Source organism: Hemiscyllium ocellatum, chromosome 7 (genome assembly GCF_020745735.1).
Source record: "Hemiscyllium ocellatum isolate sHemOce1 chromosome 7, sHemOce1.pat.X.cur, whole genome shotgun sequence".
Taxonomy (NCBI): domain Eukaryota; kingdom Metazoa; phylum Chordata; class Chondrichthyes; order Orectolobiformes; family Hemiscylliidae; genus Hemiscyllium; species Hemiscyllium ocellatum.
The window spans coordinates 94,956,733-94,978,364 of record NC_083407.1 but is presented as its reverse complement, the minus strand read 5'-3'; the positions used below and the strand labels follow the sequence as shown (position 1 = coordinate 94,978,364).

At 43.6% G+C, this 21,632-nt stretch overlaps 1 protein-coding gene across 1 annotated transcript in view; it reads right to left on the bottom strand.

Annotated features, from left to right (window-relative positions):
* The window catches only part of ndufa10 (NADH:ubiquinone oxidoreductase subunit A10), a 60,103-nt gene extending 59,803 nt beyond the window's left edge, over positions 1-300 (bottom strand). The window contains exon 1 of the mRNA XM_060828061.1: positions 190-300. Within this exon, the coding sequence (XP_060684044.1) occupies positions 190-255 (66 nt within the window). The 5' untranslated portion in view covers positions 256-300. The remainder of the gene's footprint in view (positions 1-189) is intronic.
* Between the last annotated feature and the right edge of the window lie 21,332 nt (positions 301-21,632).

Below are 21,632 nucleotides of genomic sequence, written 5' to 3'. Positions count from 1 at the left end.
TTTAGTGTTTTTCCCCCTAAATTATTTTCTTTGACGCCTCGTTGTGTGTCCCGTGTCCCTTCCCCGGTGACCTCCACCTGCCCCTGACACTTCCCTGATCGATCAATCTCTATCTCTCTCTCTCTTCCCCCTGTTCCGAGTCTTCACTCTCCCCTCTCCCTCCCGCTACGGGGCCCTGACCGCACTGACCCCGCGTTGAAGGGACTCTCGGGCTCCCCGAGCCGCCAGCGCCGCCAACAGCCTCCGCGCCGCCATCTTGTCCGTCCGTTGGCTGTCGCTCGGAGGTGGGCGGGGAGGGGGGGGTCCTTCGTCACTCGGTGACGCAGAGGCGTCCTGCGCAGCGCCTGCCCGCAGCACAACCAACAACAAACAGCAGACACGTGCCCTCTCTGGTACACTTGCTCCACCCACTGCTGAGTGCCCCGCCCCTGCCCCAGCCCCTGCCACCTGCCCTGCTCCTCCAAAGACCTCTCAACTCTCTTTTGTGGTGCCTTACATTTCCAGTTCCCCAACAATTGTCTCCGCAACAACTCACCCCAAAATTTGTCACCCCATGAGGAGGTTGTGTTGCCCTGGTTGATGGTGTCGGGTTTAATCAGTGTTGTTGGAGCTGGCCCCACCGCTACGTTAACACCCCTCAAACACCTTAGCAACTCCCCTGCACCCTTAACACAACCAAATCTCTTCAATCTCCTTTCCCATGACACTCCCAACCCCGTAGCCAGTGTCCAAATCGCTTCCGCAGTTGTGAGCTCCCGAATAAACCCCTGAAGCCCCAAGTAAAAACCAAAAGAACTGCAGAAACAAAAGACTTTGCTGGAAAAGCTCAATAAATCTGGCAGCATCTGTGAAGAGAAATCAAAGTTAACGTTTTGGGTCCAGTGACCCTTCACCAAAACCTAAACGTTAACTTTGATTTCTCTTCACAGATGCTGCAAGACCTGCTGAGCTTTTCCAGCAATTTCTGTTTTTGTTTCTGTTTTTGTTTTTGTCTCTGAATCCCCAAGCTTCTTTCGTAATAATCCCAAATCCCTTAATAAACCAGGCAGATCCTTTAATGACATCCCAAGTTTCTTAAGACCTCTGCTCTGTTACATGGACTTCTAGACCTATGTAACCTTCCTTAACCCATTCACCCCCAATTAACTCCCTAAAAACTCTCAATGAAGGATAAAACAGAAAAATCCAAAAGCCAGTAAACCTGGAGTACTGATATGGAATGAAATGTATTTTAAAAGATGAGCTAACTTGCATCAGTTCAATCATTTCCAAGATTTACTGCTCTTTCCCTTTGAGGAGCTCCCCTAACCCCAGCTCCCTTAATCATCCAGCTCCCTCAAACTAAAGTATACATGTGGCTTTCCTGCCCAGAATAAAGTAACATTGTTTTTGTAACGGAGACTAAACAGATACGAATAGTTTAAGTGAATGGGCAAAGAAGTGGCAAGTATGGTATTCTACTTTTCTTCCTTAATCAACCTCTTAGTCCTCCTTTGCTGCATTCAAAATTGCTCACCGCCCTCAGGTCTCTTTTTATCAAGCAACTTTATATGACTCCTCTTTCAATCTAAAACTATCCTTAATTCCTTTCATTAGCCTTGGTGGGATTTTTTTTCCTGGAGTGCTCTTTCATGTAAAAGGCATGCAAGAATTTTTGCGATGCATGTATTACTTCCTTAAATATTAACCATTCTCTATCCACTAACATGCCTTTCAATTAAGTTACCCAGTCTATCACAGCCCTCATACCATCAGTTCCTGTGTTTCGGTCGAAGACCTTAGATTATAATGGGACTACTCCAGTTTCTTTCCCAGTGAAGAATTCTATGATGATAATGGTCACTGTTACTTAAAAGACAATCACATAACAGAATTAATAATTGACTGCTTCTCAATGCACAAAATCGAATATAGGATAGTTTAAATACACTGGCCTAAACAAAAACCATCTTCTAAACACTCCAAAAATTCAACCGTCACAGCTTTATTGCTCATTTGGTTTACACAGTCTATATGTAAATTAAGGACAACCATGATGACTGTAGCACCTTTGTTGCATGCAGATCAAATTTCCTGTATACATTTCTTTCCCCTAGCTCACCAACTCTGTTTGGAGGCCTATAGACCCATTAATATCTTCCACTTATTATTACTTCTAAACTCTGCCCAGGCTGATCCTACACCTAGATTTTCATCACCAAGAGCCTTTCTCATTAATGCACTGTTTTAATCATTCTCTATCAATCCCATGCCACCTCCTTTTCTTGCCTGTCCTTCATGAAGGTTGGATAGTCTTCAATGTTCAACTCCCAGCCTTGGTAACACTGCTGCCATGTAGCCAGAATCACAATCATATCCAATCCATTTATAATTATTTGTGCTGTGAACTTGTTCATCTTGTTATGAATGCTCCATGTATTCTGATGTAGTACCTTTAAAATTGACGTTTTCACACTTTTTTGAATCACAACCTTATTTGCTGTTAGTCCTTCCTTCCTCTGTCTTCACTATTTGATTTCTACTTTTCTAACCTTCATTTCCATCCCTGTTTTCTTCAGTTTTGTCTTCCTGTTCAGTTTCCCATCCCATTGCCACTCTAGTTTAAACATTTCCCCACTGAACTAGCTAATGCCCCTCTGAGGATATTGGTCCCAGTCCAGCTGGGTTGCAACCATCTAGCTTGAATAGGTCCCATCTAGCTTGAATGAATCCCAGTGCCTCAAGGATCTAAACTTCTACAGCAACGTGTTGAGACAGTCTATTCTCCAATTCCTGATCTTGCTGGCACATGGCACCAGCATCGGTGGCCACTTACAATATATATCAATGATTTAGAGTCATAGAGAGCATGGAAACAGACCCTTCGGTCCAACTCGTCCATACTGACCAGGTATCCCAACCCTACTTAGTCCCACCTGCCAGCACCTGGCCCATATCCCTCCAAACCTTTCCTATTCATATACCCATCCAGATACCTTTTAAATGTTGTCATTGTACCAGCCTCCACAGGTCCTCCAACAGCTCATTCCATTCATGCACCACCCTCTGCATGAAAAAGTTGCCCCTTAGGTCCCTTTCATATCTTTTCCCTCCCACCCCAAACCTTAGCCCCTCTAGTTCTGCACTCCACTACCACAGGGGGAAAAGACCTTGTCTGTTTACTTTATCCAAGCCCCCCCCCCCCTCTTGATTTTATAAACCTCTAGTTGTGGACTCCACCCCCCCCCCCCCCCCAGGCAAAATACTTTGTCTATTTACCTTATCCATGCCCCTCATGATTGTATAAAGCTCTTTAGAGTCACCCGTCAACCTCCAACTCTCCAGGGTAAACAGTTCTCTATTCAATCTCTCCCTATATCTCAAGTCCTCCAACCCTGGCAACATACTTGTAAATCTTTTCTGAACCCTTTCAGGTTTCACAACATCCTTCCAATAGGAAGGAGACCAAAATTGCATGCAATATGCCAAAAGTGGCCTAACCAATGTCCTGTACATCTGCAATATGATCTCCCAACTCCTGTACTCAATACTCTGACCAATAAAGGAAAGCATACCAAATACCTTCTTCACTATCCTATCAACCTGTGACTGTACTTTCAAGGAGCTATGAACCTGCACTCCAAGGTCTCTTTATTCAGCAACACTCCCTAGGACCTTGCCATTAAGTGTATAAGTCCTACTAAGATTTGCTTTCCCAAAATGCAGCACCTCACATTTATCTAAATTAAACTCCATTTGCCAGTCCTTAGCCCATTGGCCCATCTGGTCCAGATCCTGTTGTACTCTGAGACAACCTTCTTTGGCACGGGTCTATGCTTTGTACAGCTGCCTGCTCTCTTCAGCTTCTCTCCAGTCTATAGCCAGTTGCACCCATCAACACTCCAGCCTTTCTAACTAAACAGCTCTGGAATGGGACAATGGACCTGTGGAGCCCAGTGATCAGTTATTCCAGGACACCATACACTCCTTTGCAAAATGCTACTGGAATACAATGAATCTTAAAAGCCAGCTCCCTCTGGGAACTCAGAGGGGAAAGATTTAAGAAGGACTCAATAGGTTGGGGCTGCCCTCTCTGGGGCATCAGAGGCTGAGAGGGAGACCCGACAGAGGTCCACAAAATCATGAGGGGCATGGGTAGGACAAATAGACAAGGTCCTTGGATGAGGGAATCAATGTAATATTTCCAAGTTTGCTGATGACACTATGGGATTATGTTCAAATATCAACTAACATCAGTGAAAATAATCTCCCTTATTCAGCAACCACTTTTGCACAAGTTCGAGGCAGCAATAGAATCCCAAAATATAGTTCTTATAAATATTAAAATTCCATTAATGTGGTGTTACATTTTTTTTATCTACAGTAAACAAAGGTTTGAGGGGCTTCTGACCTGGGAGACAGGAGATTGGTTAAAACATGTGCTAAATGGTGCACAATTACCTCCCACCTCACCAATCTCCGCATACAATGCATCATCCTCTGCCATTTCCACCATCTACAATCAGACCCCAACATCAAAGATATGTTTCCCTCCCCATCCCTTTCAGCATTGCAAAGAGACCATTCCCTCTGTGACTCCCTTGTTAGTCGACACCCCTCACCAACCCACCCTCCGCTCCTGCCACCTGCCCTTCACCTTTAGAATGACTTGTAGCCATTCAGGGACCTCTTGATCCTGGCACCAGTGAGACAATGTGCCATCCTGTGGAATATTGCATGCAATTCTGGTCTCCTTCCTATCAGAAAGATGTTGTGAAACTTGAAAGGGTTCAGAAAAGATTTACAAGGATGTTGCCAGGTTTGGAGGATTTGAGCTATAGGGAGAGGCTGAACAGGCTGGGGCTGTTTTCCCTGGAGCATCGGAGGCTGAGGGGTGACCTTATAGAGTTTACAAAATTATGAGTGGCACGGATAGGATAAATAGACAGTATTTTCCCTGGGGTTGGGGAGTCCAGAATTAGAGGGCATAGGTTTAGGGTGAGAGGGGAAAGATATAAAAGAGACCTAAGGGGCAACTTTTTCACACAGAGGGTGGTACGTGTATGGAATGAGCTGCCAGAGGATGTAGTGGAGGCTGGTACAATTGCAACATTTAAGAGGCATTTGGATAGGTATATGAATAGGAAGGGTTTGGAGGGATATGGGCCGGGTGCTGGCAGTGGGACTAGATTGGGTTCGGATATCTGGTCGGCATGGACGGGTTGGACCGAAGGGTCTGGTTCCGTGCTGTGCATCTCTATGACTCTATGTCACATGTGCAATGACAGTGATGTTTATATGTTCCCCTTACCACAAAATCCCCTATCATTCTTGCTCTCATACACTCTTTTTTGACCCTCCCCCACCCACTGACACATGCCACGGAGCCACTCCCAGTGCCATATACATTCCCCCCCACTCTGAGTGTCTGTAAAGGAAAATCTGTCAGAGAGGAGATGTCCCCAAGGGACTCCAGCACTCCCTGCCTAGAGCTTTTTGAATGGGCAGTCACTCATGCTTATCTTCCTGTCGACTCTTTACCTGCAATGTGGCCACTTCAATGTATGAACAATCCATGAAGATCTCGGCTTTGTGGATACTCCAACTACTACTCCAGATCCAAAATGCAGATTTTCTGTAGCTGCAGCTAGATAACTTCCTGCATGTATGCTTACTCTGGAGACTGGAAGTGTCCCTGATTTCCCACATTGTATGGGAGAAGTACTTCACCAGGTCAAGCTGCCCTGCCATAGCTTAACCTTAAATTATTATTTTCCATTTATTTAATCTAGTTTAAAGAATATTAATTATACACCATGGACTTTACCTTATTTATTATTAGGGTGGCACAGTGGTTAGCACTGCTGCCTCACAGCACCAGGGATGTGGGTTTGATTCCTGCCTCAAGCAACTGTCTATGTGGACTTTGCACATTCTCCTCGTGTCTGTGTGGGTGTGCTCTGGTTTCCTCCCACAATCCAAAGATGCGCAGGTCAGGTCAATTGGCCATGCTAAATTGCCCATAGTGGTAAGTGCATTGGATAGGGCAATGGGTCTGTGTGGATTGCTGTTTGGAGGATCAGTGTAGACTTGTTGGGCCGGGCCTGTTTCCAAACTGTAGAGAATCCAATCTATTATACTTGAAACATTTTTAACCTAAAGATTAATTTTTACATTAAAGACTGGATAGTAGAAATACTCACCTGTCTTATCCACATGTTCGGCACTGGTTTGCAGTCTCACCTGATAAGCTTATGCTTTCCCTGCAATATCGCTTTTGAATATTTTTCGGAATTCACCTGTCTCGTGCAGCTTTTCATCGCTTTTTCTTGTTTGGGGCTGGAGATGAAGAAAGAAAGAAGATGATAAGTTCTCCTTCCCTCCTCTCTGCACTCCCTATTTACCAAACCTAGTCATGATGTGGAGGAGGTGGTGCTGGACTGGGGTGGACAAAGTTAAAAATCGCACAACACCAAGTTATAGCCCAACAGGTTTATTTAGAAGCACTAACTTTCGGAGTGCTGCTCCTTCAGTTACCTGATGAAGGAGCAGTGCTCTGAAAGCTGATGCTTCCAAATAAATCTGTTGGACGATAACTGGTGTTGTGTAATTGTTAACTTTGTCCAAACCTAGTATTACTACACTGCACCAGAGCACCAGTAAGAGAGCACATAAACTCTCTCAATTGTTCCTCTCACTCCCGACAGTCTGTTATTAAACCCAGTAGAATCAGGTACTTAACTGATCTCATTTGCTCTGCTGCAGAAGTCCTGGTTTCCAGGCTTAGCCCTGCCCACAGAGAGACTTTAGATTTAAAGCAGTAACTTCAAGTAAAATGGTAAATTTCAGGCAAGCACTCCCAGATTTTATACAAATCTTAGATACAAAATAGAGAAACAAAGAAAATGAAGTTATATCACCTTACAGCTATGCATAGGATAAATTAGAAAAGTAAGAAATAAAGTTAAAAAGATAAACATTATAATCTTTCTATAAGTAGATTAATGCAGGGGGTTTTCGCCCGTGGTCTGACCGGGCAAGCTACTGACCACCCAGACTTGTCCTCAGTCCAATTACCGTCCCCACTCCGCTCTGGGCATAATGGTTGTCCCGCTGCAATCAGGCCTCATCCTCAGATGGTGCTGTGAGGGGTTACATTGTTAACTTTTCACTGCACTGTACTTCTCTGCTTGGGTACACAAAACAATAAACCTGATTCTCATTCTAAATGCGAATTCTGAAACTTTTACTTCCTCGTTCAGCAATTCTCAATCTTGTCACTCTGTACCAAAGCAGCCCAGGCCAATACCTAGAACGGGAGGGTTGTTTCATCAGGAAATGTTGGACTACCTTGGCTTGTTTCAGCCGAGGTTCAGAACAGTCAGAGGTGACTTGATTGAAACAGGTAAGATCCTGTGGGATAGATGTGGAGATGATGATATAATCGATGGGAGCATCTAGAGGTGGGTGTCACTGTTAAACAAGGGGTCACCCAGTTAGAACAGGCAAACATCCTTCTGTCAGAGGGTATTGATTCCTTGATACTTTGTTTCTGCAAAGGTAATGGAAGCAGTGTCCCTGAATAGTCACAGAGTCATACAGCACAGAAACAGAGCCTTCGGTCCAACCAGCCCATGCCAACCATAATCTCAAACTAAACTTGTCCCACCTGCCTACGCTTATCCAAATCCCTCCAAATATTTCTTATTCATGTACTTACCTGAATGTCTTTTAATTGTTGTAAATCTAGCCACATTCACCACTTCCTCTGAAAGTTATTTCCACACACGAACCACTCTTTCTGGAAAAAAATTGCTCCCCCATGTTTTTTTTAAAATCTTTCTTCTCTCGCCTTGAAAATACGCCCCCTTGTCTTGAAATCTCCCTCCCTAGGGAAAGGACAACCGTCATTCACCTTATCTAAACCCCTCATTATTTTATAAACCCCTCTATGAAGTCATCTCTCAATTTCCTACACTCCAGTGAAAACAGTCCCAGGCTATAAAGGTTTCTCTCTGTAACCCAGACCTGGCAACATCCTGGTAAATTTCTTCTGAAACCTCTCCAGCTTAATAATATCCTTCCTATAATGTAGTAAAGAAGCTGGTAATAGTATCTAAAGCTTTAAGGAGAAAGTGGAAAAACGTGCTTCAAAACAGAATGGAAACGTTGAGTCCAATGCTGACACTATAGAGCTGCCAGGAAGGATGTGTCATTTTGAACAGAACTTAAAGAAGTAATCACCCTTGCAACAACAAAAATCACGGAATCCCTGCAGTGCAGAAAGAAGCAATTCAGTCTAGACTTCACTGATCCTCCAAAGAGCATCTCACCCAGACCCACCACTAAAACACTACACAGGGTTTTTAATCACAGCTAACCCAACTTGCCTACATGTCTCTGGACACTAATGGGCAATTATTTTAGCACGGTCAATCGATCTATCCTGAATTTGACTGTTTATATACAGTGGGAGCAAAGAAGGCAAGAAGAAATTGTAAGAATAAATATTGTGAACTGGATGAAAAGGAACATTAAACTTTCTCAGCTAAACTTTGATGTAACCTTGAGGAAGTTCTTCAAGAAGCTAAGGAGGTTTTAACTCAACAGAAAAATAAACTGCTCGCACAAAAGTACACAATGTGAAGCCTGGGTTTCCTAAAAAAGGAGACTTTAAACCAGGGAAAAGAAATTCAAGAATGACTCAAGGGTAAGACTTGGGATTACTCCTTCAATTCCAAGTTACGTTTAGCAGTATCCTGAAGCCTGACAGATTTCCAGCAGTCAGCAATGCTGTTCTTGAAAAAAGTACCAGCCCAAATAAATTGTAAAATCTTTGTCCCTTCATGAACTCTGTCCCAGCATGCAAAACAAACAAACCAACACCAATTTGATAGGCAGCATATAAAGTGAAAAACCGTGGTACTGGTCTGCTCAGATTACAAACCTGGTGTTCCCCACAAACCTGGAAATGAAGTGCCAAAGGCTGTTTCAGCTGCTGCAGCCTTTTGCACTCAACATTGTGCATGTTGTCCACTGAAACCTTATGTTTTCTGATGCTGCCTTGTCACAAGTTTAAAAAGTAAAGGATGGTCATAATGTCTTAAATCCACATGAACGTGTAAACCCTTATCAGATTATAAAGTAACACTGTTTGTCAAATAACACTGTATGTTTATAATGCAGCATGTTTTGTAAATACAATGTTTCATTGTTACATGTGTAACATATAACATGCCAATTAATGTGTTTGAGATGTTGAGAACCTACTATATTTAAAACATTGCAGTAAACTAAACTTTGTCATAGTGGTGGGGGAGTGATGAAGATAGAGGAGTGATGTGGAGGACAGTGCAATGCTGGACTGATGGTGTGGATCAAATTGGGGCCAAAAGCGCAGGGTTTAATCCCCATTCCTGCTGAGGTGGAGGGGAGAAGCTTACCCCATTGATGGTGGAGACCGCAGTGCTGAGGGTCAGACCAGCCTTTGAGCAGAGGCAACCATGGCTGACAAGGGACATCTGGGACAGTGACAAAGGGTTGAAGGAAAGGCATGCAATTCAGAGACGACTAGTGGGAATCTAGAGAATTGGGAAGCCTTTAAAAATCAGAAGAGGATAATTAAAACAGCAATAAGGTAGGGTTGGGGGGGATGGGGGAGGCGAAATATGAGTGTAAACTAGCTAGTAATATAAAAGAAAATTGCCTAAGTTCTTTTTAGATATGTAAGAGATGAGAGAGAGGCAAGAGTGGATATTGGCCCAATGGAAAATGAGGCTGGAGAAGTAGTAGTCATAGAATCCCGACAGTGGAAACAGGCCATTCGGCCCAACAAGTCCACACCGATCCTCCGAAGAGCAACTCACCCAGACCCACCCCCCTATCCTATTACTTTACATTTACCCCTGACTAATCCTTTTAACCTACACATCCCTGAACAGCATGGGCAATTTAGCAAGGCCAATCTACCTAACCTGCACATTTTTGGACTGTGGGAGGAAACCGGAGCACCCAGAGGTAACCCAGCCAGACACGGGGAGAATGTGCAAACTCCACACAAGTCAGTTGCCCAAGGCTGGAATCAAACCTGGGTCCCTGGCACTGTGAGGCAGCAGTGTTAACCACTGAGCCACTATGCTGCTCAGAAAACAGAATCATGTAATGGGGAACAAAGGACGAATGGAGGATCTTAATTAGTATTTTGCATCAGTTTTCACCGTGGATGACACCAGCAGCATACTTCAAGCCAGTCAGGGGCAGAGGTGAGTGTAACAGCCATCACTAAGGAGAATGAGCTGGGTAAACTGAGAGGTCTGAATGTCGATAAATCACTTGGACCAGATGGACTACATGCCAGAGTTCTGAAGGAGTATGCTGAGGAGATTGTGGAGACATTAGAGGCAAACTTTCAGGAATTACTGGAGTCAGGGACGATCCCAAAGGAATGGAAAATGGTTAATGTAACACCCCTGTTTAAGAAGGGAGCAAGGCAAAAGGCAGGAGATTATAGGCCAGTTAGCCTAACTTTGGTTGCTGGTAAGATTTAGAGTCTAATACTAAGGATAAGATTGCACAGTACTTGGATGTAGATTTCTCCAGCTTCCTCATTTCCCCTCCTCCCACCTTATCTCAGTCCCAACCCCTGGATTCAGCAACGCCCTCTTGACCTGCAATCTTCTTCCCGACCTCTCCGCCCCCACCCCCGTCTCCAGCCTATCACCCTCACCCTCACCCTCACCTCCTTCCACCTATCGCATTCCCAGTGCCCTTCCCCCAAACTTCCCTCCCCCCAGCCTTTTATCTCAGCCCACTTGGCACACCAGCCTCATTCCTGAAGAAGGGTTTATGCCCGAAATGTCGATTCTCCTGCTCCTCGGATGCTGCCTGGACTGCTGCGTTTTTCCAGCACTACACTTTTCGACTCTGGTCTCCAGCATCTGCAGTCCTCACTTTCTCCCAGTACTTGGAAGTGCAGGATGAGTTAGCATGGCTTCATCAAGCAGTTCCCTCCATCACAACCTGATCAGGTCCATAACTCCTAACAAGCCACCCTCCCCTCCTGGCACCTTCCCCTGCCACCGCTGGAACTGCAAAGCCTGCACCCACACCTCCCCCTTCACCTCCATCCAAGGCCCCAAAGGAGCCTTCCACATCCATCAGAGTTTCACCCGATCTTCCAAAAACGTCACTTACTGTATCCATTCCTCCCAATGCCGTCTTCTCTACATTGAGGAGACTGGATGCCTTCTTTCAGAGCGCTTTAGAAAATATCTCTGGAACACCCGCACCAATCAACCCCATTGCCCTGTGGCCGAACATTTTAAATCCCCCTCCCACTCTGCCGAGGAGATGCAGGTCCTGGGCCTCCTCCATTGCCATTCCCTCATCACCTGACGCTTGGAGGATGAGCGCCTTATCTTCTGCTTTGGAACACTCCAACCCCAGGACATCAATATGGACTTCACCAGTTTCCTCATTTCCACTCCTGCCACCTTACCCCAGTTCCAACCTTCCAGCTCAGCACCATCCTCATGACCTGTCCTACCTGTCAATCTTCCTTCCCACCTATCTGCTCCATCCCCACCTCCATCCACTTAATTGCATTCTTAACTACCTTCTCCCCAGACTCACCCCCCTCCTATTTATCTCTCCACCCCAGAGGTTCCCAGTCTCATTCCTGATGAAGGGCTCTGGCCCGAAACACCAATTTCCCTGCTCCCTGGATGCTGCCTGACCTGCTGTGCTTTTCCAGCACCACACTCGTGACCTTCATCAAGTAGTGGTCATGCCTGACACATCTGTTAGAATTATTTGAGGAAGTAACAAGCAAGTTAAACAAAGGAGAGCCAGAGGAATTGATCTGTTTAGGTTTCCAGAAGGCCTTCGACAAGGTGCTGCACAGGAGGATGCTCAATAAGACAAAACCCCATCATTATAGGGGCAAAGTACTGGAATGGATAGAGGATTGCCTGACTGGTAAAAGACAGAGAGTGGGGACTAAAGAGATCTTTTTCCGGATGGCAACAGGTGATGAGTGGAGTACCAAAGGATTCAGTGTTGGGACTGCAACGATTCACATTACACATTAAATATCTGGACAAAGATACTGAGGGCAGTGTGATAAATTTAAAGATGACTCAAAGATCGGTGGAAGGCCAAGTTATATTGAGGAAGCAGGGGGGCAGCAGAAGGACTTGGACAGCCTAGCAGAGTGGGCAAAGAAGTGGCAAATGGAATACAGTGTAGGAAAGTGTGAGATCATGCACTTTGGGTGGAAGAATAGAGAAGTAGACTACTTTCTAAAATGGGAAAGACTTTGGAAATCTGAAGCACAAAGGAACTTGTGAGTACTCATTTAGGATTCTCTGAAGGTGAACATGCAGGTTCAGTTGGCAGTTAGGAAGGCAAATGCAAGCATTCATTTCAAGAACACTAAAGCACAAGAGCAGGGATGTACTGCTGAGGCTGTATAAAGCACTCGTCAGACCGCATTTGGAATATTGTGAGTGGTTTTTGGGCCCGTATCTTAGGAAGGATGTGCTGGCTTTGGAAGGGTTACAGAGGAAGTTTATCAGAATGATTATAGGAACAAAGGGCTTGCTTTATGAGGATCAGTTGTGGACTCTGGGTCTGTTCCCAATGGATTCTAATGGGGCGAGGGGGGCATCTGAATGAAATTTACAGAATACTGAGAGATCTGGATAAAATGGATGTGGAGAATATATTTTCACTAGCAGGAGAGATTAGGACCCAAGGGCCTCAGAGTGAAGGGATGACCCTTTAGAACTGAGATGAGGAGGAACTTTTGTAGCCAGAGGGAGGTGAGTCTGTGGAACATGTTGCTACAGAGGGCAGTGGAGGCCAAGTCATTGAATGTCTTTAAAACGGTGATAAATAAATTCTTGATTCAAAAGGCGATCAAGAGTTACAGGAAGAAGGCAGGAGAATGGGGTTCAGAAACATATCAGCCATGATTGAATAGTGAAGCAGACTTGATGGGCTAAATTACCTCATTCTGCTCCTGTATCTTGTACCTTATTGTACGTGTGTAGGAGGAAAACGATTACCACTCGTTCTGCTATAACACATGTTTCATTATAACTTTGCTATAACACCAATGATGAATTGGGGACACTATTTCTAAAGCATGAACTTTTTAAGCGTCTATTGGTTATAGCGTGATTCCAGCCCCATTCATTTAAATGGTGCCGCTATGACACGATTTTCTTATAACATGAGAACGGAACAATCGCATTATACCAACCACAGTTAGAGTTCAAATCCCTTTGTGGCATTTAGGAAACTTAAATTGCACTCATCTGAAATAAAGCAACTAGCCTTAGTAAGGGTGACCAAGAAACTACTGGATGGTCATTTTAAACAAAAACCATCTGGTTCACTACTAGGCTTCAGAAACAAAACCTATCGTCCTAACCTGGTTAGACTTGCACTGACCTCCCAAAGCCAGCACATTACAGTTGGCTCTTAACTACCCTCTGAAAAGGCCAAGCAAGAGACTCAGCTGTATTCAAGAAAGAAGCTGACTAGCACCTTCTCTGCAAATAAGTTAAAATCATACAACACCAGGTTATAGTACAACAGGTTTAATTGGAAGCACTAGCTTAACCTGGCGTTGTGTGATTTTTAACTTTGTACACCCCAGTCCAACACCGGCATCTCCAAATCTGGCAATAAAAGTTTGACAGTATTGTGCTTGCCACATAGTGTGTTTTAATTTTTATATCTAGCAAAGAAACTGCGAGGCAACTCTTAATAACATTAAAAAATAATATTTATTGATTTATTTAAACACAGTTAGTATTATAACAACAAAACACACAATAAACTGATGATTTACATTATGAATCTACCTTGTGCTTTAACGAACTCTGGATGGTCATATCCCACCACAAAAGATCTTGGCCTTGATCTACATGGCGATGATCATCTGGTCATTTCCTGGGGTTCCCAAGGGTGTCTTCTCTCCACAGTATTTGGTCTCGAGTTACTGCCTCTGGCACGGTGTTGTGTGATTCTTGTACTTGGAAGTCTTTTTGGGAAGGTCCTTACTGTCCTCCAATAGATCGATCAGGGCTCAATCACCCTGATCAATTGGACCCAATGTGGCGTTGGCATGTCGATGGTAGGATGGTCCTGAGGCATCCATTCCTGGAGGTGCAGGGCACATGAAGCCCCCTCCAATAAGGGTGTGAGGCACCCCTCTGTATCTGGTACACACCAGAATGTTTCCAAACACCCTGATGAGGGTATTCCAATTGACTCTATTCAATCCCAAATTCGGGTGTGTACTGTGTGATCTGCAGCTACCAGGTCGATTGCATACTGTCTGTCTGTAGCCGCAGCCTGCCTGGATTCGGCAGCATGTTTATTAGCACAGTCCCTTTGGTCAAGGCTTGTCTCTGTTTCCCAGCATGCCTCAGTTATTGTCCCACCTTTGTAAATCCATTGTAACTTCACCATTTTGAGTGGCCCGTCCAGCCACACAGCGATTTTCACACCCAACGGACAGTCTATAATTTGAGGCTTCTGGTGTTCGGTTTTGTGACTCTAATAGAACTGCATTGTTTTTCAGGAATCCACAATTTCAACAGTTGATGGATAAGCACCTTAAGATGGAAAACAAAGCAGCAAGATCCTCCCCACCACCCCCCTCAACACACACACACACACACACACACACACACACACACACACACACACACACACACACACACACACACACACACACACACACACACACACACGTTTGGGGTGATCAGCAGTAAATTTTGTTCATGTGATATGTAACTCTGCCACAACATCAGCCACAACTCTCACCTCTGTCTCTGAAAGGAGTGCTTTGAGCCTCATTTCAGAGACTTGGGATTTAATTTGTTCCAAATGCACAACCTCCAGTACAGAAGGAACACTATCAAAGATATTGTTTATCAATGACAATGTTATCCTGAGGTCCTGACTGCCCCCTCAGGTGCATATAAAAGATCTCACAGTTTGATAGGACAAAGAACAAGGATGGGAGGGAGGTGATATTGTGTCCAATATCTATCTCTCAACCAATCACATTAAAGGTTTGATAAATACAGAAAATGCTAGAAACATTCAGCCAGTCTGACTGCATCTGTGGATGGAGAAAAACAACTGAATTTCAGATCAATGATGTTTTATCAGAATCCAACACATGGGCTCAGTACTTAAAGCTTTGATGTGGTGGTGCTGGTGTTGGACTGGAGTGAACAAAGTCAGACGTCACACAACACCAGGTTATAGTCCACCAGGTTTATTTAAAATCACAACCTTTCTGAGTGTTGCTCCTGTGTCAGGTGAAGTGGTGGGAAGGGCACAGGCACAGAATATATAGGCAGAACTTTAGCAGTTGCGAGCAGAGGTGGAAAAATTTTGCAAAACAAGCATGAACCATAAAACCATTACACGAGGGAGCACAAGCAGGCCATTCGGTCCTTCGAGTCTGCTCCATCATTCAATGAGACCATGACTGATTTGACTGACCTGGAGTTTGAATACATCAAGTCCCCTTTCTTGGAAATATTTACTCAAAGAGCTTTCATTTAGAGCAGGCATTTGAAAAGTTGATGATCAAGGTGTACATTGTATTCATCTCAAACCTTCTTAATCAAGGTCCATTTAGAATAAAAGATGTGACTTGAATTTGGAAGATGCACAATAAAACAATTTACTTCTGTGTTTTAAAGTGATGAAGCTTGAATACCAATGAATCCAACCTGACACTTCGAATTTGTCTTTAATTATACATTTATTTTTAAGTTGCACCACTTTTCTCTGATGGAGTAATTCTGTGCTCAATGACATCAACGCCAGTGCATGCACAGAGTTCCCTACTTTCATTTTATGGGAACTGGTTTTTAAATGCAACAATCAAGGTTGAGGCAATCAAATTGAAACACTCAAATCAACGTGATTAGAGTCAGAGAGTCATAGAGTTGTACATCATGGAAACAGACCCTTCAGTCCAACTTGTCCATGCTGACCAGATATCCTAACTTAATCTAGTCCCACCTGCCAGCACTTGGCCCAAAATCCTTTAAATCCTTCCTATTCATAAACCCATCCAGATGCCTTTTAAATGTTGCAATTGTACCAGCCTCCACCACTTCCTCTGGCAGCTCATTGCAGACACGCACCACCCTCTCCGTGAAAAAGTTACCCCTTAGGTCCCGTTTATACCTTTTTCCTTTCACCCTAAACCTATACCCTCTAGTTCTGGACTCCCCCACCCCAGGGAAAAGATTTTGTCTATTTACCCTATCCATGCCCTCATGATTTTATAAACCTCAATGAGGTCACCCCTCAGCCTTCAACGCTCCAGGGAAAACAGACCCAGCTGATTCGGCCTCTCCCTATAGCTCAAATCCTCCAACCTTGGCAACATCTTTGTAAATCTTTTCTGAACACTTTCAGGTTTCACAATATCTTTCCGGTAGGAAGGAGACCAGAATTGCATGCAATATTCCAACAGTGGCCTAACTAACGTCCTGTACAGCCACAACATGACCTCCTAACTCCTGTACTCAATACTCTGACCAATAATGGAACACATACCAAAAGCCTTCTTCACTATCCTATCTACCTGCGACTCTACTTTCAAGGAGCTATGAACCTGCACTCCAAGATCTCTTTGTTCAGCAACTCTCCCTTACCATTAAGTGGATAAGTCCTGTTAAGGTTTGCTTTCCCAAAATGCAGCACCACACATTTATCTAAATTAAACTCCATCTGCCACTTCTCAACCCATTGGCCCATCTGATCAAGATCCCATTGTAATCTTAGTTAGCCTTCTTCGCTGTCTGCTACACCTCCAATTTTGGTGTCATCTGCAAACCTACAAAATATACCTCCCATGTTCATATCAAAACCATTTATGTAAATGACAAAAAGTAGTAGACCCAGCACTGATTTTTGTGGCACTCCACTGGTCACAGGTCTCCAGTCTGAAAAACAAGCCTCCACCACACCCTCTTTCTGCCTTTGAGACAGCTCTGTATCCAAATGGCTAGTTCTCCCTGTATTCCATGAGATCTAACCTTGCTAACCAATCTCCCATGGGGAACCTTGTCAAACACCTTACTGAAGTCCATACAGATCATGTCCACTACTCTGCCCTCATCAATCGTCTTTGTTACTTTTTCAAAAAACCTCAATCAAGTTTATGAGACATGATTTCCCACACACAAAGCCATGTTGACTCTCCCAAATCAGTCCTTGCCTTTCTAAATACATGTAAATCCTGTCCCTCAGGATTCCCTCCAACAACGTGCCCACCACTAGCTTCAGGGTCACTGGTCTATAATTCCCTGGCTTGTCCTTACCACCCTTCTTAAACAGTGGCACCACGTGAGCCAACCCCCAGTCTTCCGGCACCTCACCTGTGACTATCAATGCTACAAGTATCTCAGCAAGAGACCAATCAATCACTTCCCTAGCTTCCCACAGAGTTCTAGGGTGCAACTGATCAGGTCCTGGGGATTTATCCACCTTTACGCATTTCAAGACATTCAGCACTTCCTCCTCTGCAATAATGACATTTTTCAAGATGTCACCATATATTTCCCTATTCTATATCTTCCATGACTTTTTCACAGTAAATACAGATGCAAAATGCTTGTTTAGTATCTGCCCCATCTCCTGGGGTTGCACACAAAAGCTGCCTTGATGATCTTTGAGGGGCTCTATTCACTCCCTTTTGTCCTTAATGTATTTATAAAAACCCTTTGGATTCTCCTTAACCCTATTTGCCAAAGCTATCTCATGTCCCCTTTTTGCCCTCCTGATTTCCCTCTTAAATATTCTCCTACTGCCTTAAACTCTTCCAAGGATCCACTCAATCTATCCTGTCTATACCTGACATAGACTTCTTTCTTTTAACCAAACCCTCAATTTCTCTAGTCATCCAGCATTCCCTAAACCAACCAGCCTTTCCTATCACCCTGACAGGAATATACTGTCTCTGGACTCTCGGTATCTCATTACTGAGGGCTTCCCATTTTCCAGCCATCCCTTTACCTGCGAACATCTGCACCTAATCAGCTTTTGAAAATACTGTCAAAATTAGCCTTCCTCCAATTTAGAACTTTAACTGTTAGATCTGGTCTATCCCTTTCCATCATTATTTTAAAACTAATAGAATTATGGTCGCTGGCCTCAAAGTGCTCCCCCACTGACACCTCATCACCTGTCCTGCCTTACATCCCAAGAGTTAGTCAGGTTTTGCACCTTTTTTAGTAGGTACATCCACATCCTGACTCAGAAAATGTTCTTGTACACATTTAACAAATTTCTCTCCATCTACACCCTTAACACTACAGCAGACCCAGTCTTTGTGTGGCAAATTAAAATCCCCTACCATAACCACCCTACTTTCCTTACAGAAAACTGAAATCTTACAAATTTGTTTCTCAATTTCCCGCTGACTCTTAAGGGGTCTATAATACAATCCCAATAAGGTGATCATCCCTTTCTTAGTTCTCAGTTCCACCCAAATAACCTCGCTGGATGTATTTCCAGGAATATCCTCCCTCAGCACAGCTGTAATGCTATCCCTTATCAAAAACACCACACCCCCTCCTCTCTTGCCTCCCTTTCTATCCTTCCTGTAGCATTTGTATCCTGGAACATTAAGCTGCCAGTCCTGTCCATCCCTGAGCCACGTTTCTGTAATTGTTATAATGTCCCAGTCCTATGTTCCTAACCATGCCCTGAGTTCATCTGCCTTCCCTGTTAGGCCTCTTGCATTGAAATAAATGCTGTTTAATTTATCAGTCCACCTTGTTCTCTGCTTTGTTCCTGCCTCCCCTGACTGTTTAAATCACTATTTTTCTCAGCTGTACCAGTCTCAGATTGATCTCTTTCCTGTATCCCTGAGCTCCAACCAACACCCCTACCCCGCCCCCACCCCCCAACCCTTTCCTAGTTTGAATCCTCCCGATCAGCTCTATCAAATCTCCCTGACAGTATATTAGTCGCCTTCCAATTCAGGTGCAATCCATCCTTCTTGTACAGGTCACTTCTACGCCAGAAGCTATTCCAATGATCCAATGTGAATCTTTTTCCCATGCATCAGCTTCTCAGCCATACATTCATCTGCTCTATTCTCCTATTCCTACCCTCACTAGTAATTCAGATATTCCTACCCTTGAGGACCTCCTTTTTAAATTCCTGCCTAATTTTCTATATTCTCCCTTCAGAATCTCATCCTTCTCCCTTCCTATATCGTTGGTACCAATGTGTACAATGACCTCCTGCTGGTCCCTCTCCCTTTTGAGAACATTTTGCACCCTCTCTAAGACATCCTTGATCTTGGCAGCAGGGAGGCAACACACCATTCACCAGCACAGAAACAGATATGTAAATAGTTTTAAGAATAGCCTTGCTGTAAATCTAAAATAGTGAGTTGAATGAGTTCTTCCTTGATTAAATTTTTTAAATTGGGATCTGTCTCTTGATTAAATTTTTAAAATGTAAGTCAGATGTATTAATTTAGCCTGGAGCAGTGTTTTGTAGACCAATAAGATGGTGCTATTTTCTGGGACTGTAGATTGGAAGAAGCAAAATGGCCTTTAGTAGAATGATATGCTCTTCTTGTTGGATGTGGGAGTTTCAGGAGAGTTTAAGGGATACTGAGGGTTATATCTGCAATAAATGTTGTTGTTTGCGAATCCTGTCAGATTGAATAGATCAGTTGGAGCGACAGTTAGAAGCAATGAGGAATATACAAGAGCTATGGGGTCTGATGGATGGCAGTAATAGGAATGGAGAAAAGCCGCAGGTACAGTCAGGTAGATAGGTTAACTCCAGGAAAGGTAAGAGAAGTAGACAGGTCGTGCAAAAGTCTTCTGTGGCTATCCCCATTTAAAACAAGTATGTTGTTTTGGAAAATGTAGGGGGTGATGGACTTTCAGGGGAAATATAGCACGAACAGCCAAGTTGCTGGTATCAAGACTGCTTCTAATGTAATGAGGGGTACTTCGGGTTCCAAGTCATCGATTGTGTTAGGAGACTGTCTAGTCAGGAGCAAAGACAGGCGTTTCTGCATTCAGCACCAAAGAAACAGAATGGTGTGGATCATTTCAGATCCACTTTCTTTGCTCTAATAGGATGAGTAGGGAAACAAAATACACTCAGCTTGCAGCAAAGTTAGACAGACAAGATAAAAAACATCAGCAATGCTCTACTCCATTGCTGAGGCATCACATCAGGTTGTCAGGTTGTGTTCCTAGGTACATTGTACCTAAAATGGCACCAGGTGTGGTAACATTCTAAACTTTTCACTGTACTTGAGTACATATGGCAATGAACCTCATTCTAATTCTAATTCTAATTCCTGCATTTAATGCTTCACCTGGTGGCACCATTCACTGGAAGTGATACCTTTCTTTAAATATCTGTTCACAATGTGATGTTTGTCAAATAATTTTCTTATCTCTCTGTATCATTGTGCTCTTTCTTTGTAGTAACTTGCTAACAATCCAGAACATTTCTCCATCCATGTAACATTTATCAGTTACTTCCTTCATAGCATTTTCAAGACAGCTTGGCAATTTCTTTTTGCTTTCTGTTCTCCTGAGTGTACGTAGTGAAATCCCTCACTTCATTGAGCATGAAACAAAAATGATCCAGAAAATATTTCGATCAGAAAAACAATTTGAAACACTTCCGTGACTAGACTGAGATTTTAAGAATCCAGTTAATCATCCCAACTTTGGTCCTTTTTCTCGATTTTATTTCTTAATGTTCAATAATGAAGTCAATCCAAACTCCCAGTGATACCTGGCAGTCAACCACTATCACCGAGAGCTACTCACCTGTTATCACTTGTAAACTGCTTCACACCAAATCACTGTTGCTAGGGTAACATAACACTAGTGTAAATGTAAGAAAGATCCTCAGGGCTACAAGGAAGTAAACACAAGGAATAAATACCAAGCAAGTTGAGTTATGTCTAGTCAGAGAATCACATGAAAACTCAAGCTCAGAGCTGGTTGGAGTCACGGAGCTCCAAAGCCTCGGAATCCTGAGAATGAAGACAAATTAAGTCAGGAAATTGAAATTTTCTAGCATCCAAATCTGACATTCCACAAGTGTTAAATTGTCAGATAGGAAATTGACGATTCTAAGGAATTTCATGATCTTCAGATTATAGGAATCAATCAGTAAGGTTAGGGGACTTATTTCAAGTCAGCACGAGAAGGATGGTGGGCATTGACTAACGCCTATAAGCTAACAGTTAATGGCCGACACGGGTGAAAGTAAAAACAAGCACAGCAGAAACTAAAACGGAACTTGCTGGAAAAACTCAGCAGGTCTGGCAGCATCTGTGGAGAGAAATCAGAGTTAATGTTTTGGGTTTGGTGACTCTTCCTCAGGACTGGCAAAGCAGGTCCAATTAGTTTCTCGTCTCTGAAAGAAGGAAAACCAAAATCATAAAGGTCTTTTCTCTTGTTTTTCGTTCACTTATGGGATGTAGGTGCTGTTGGCAAGGCCAGGATTTATTGTCTTTAGTCGAATGTCTTGCTGGGCTATTTCGGGGGACATTTAAGGGATAACCACATTGCTGTAGATTTACAGGCATATAAAGGCCCATTAAGGACCATGCATTT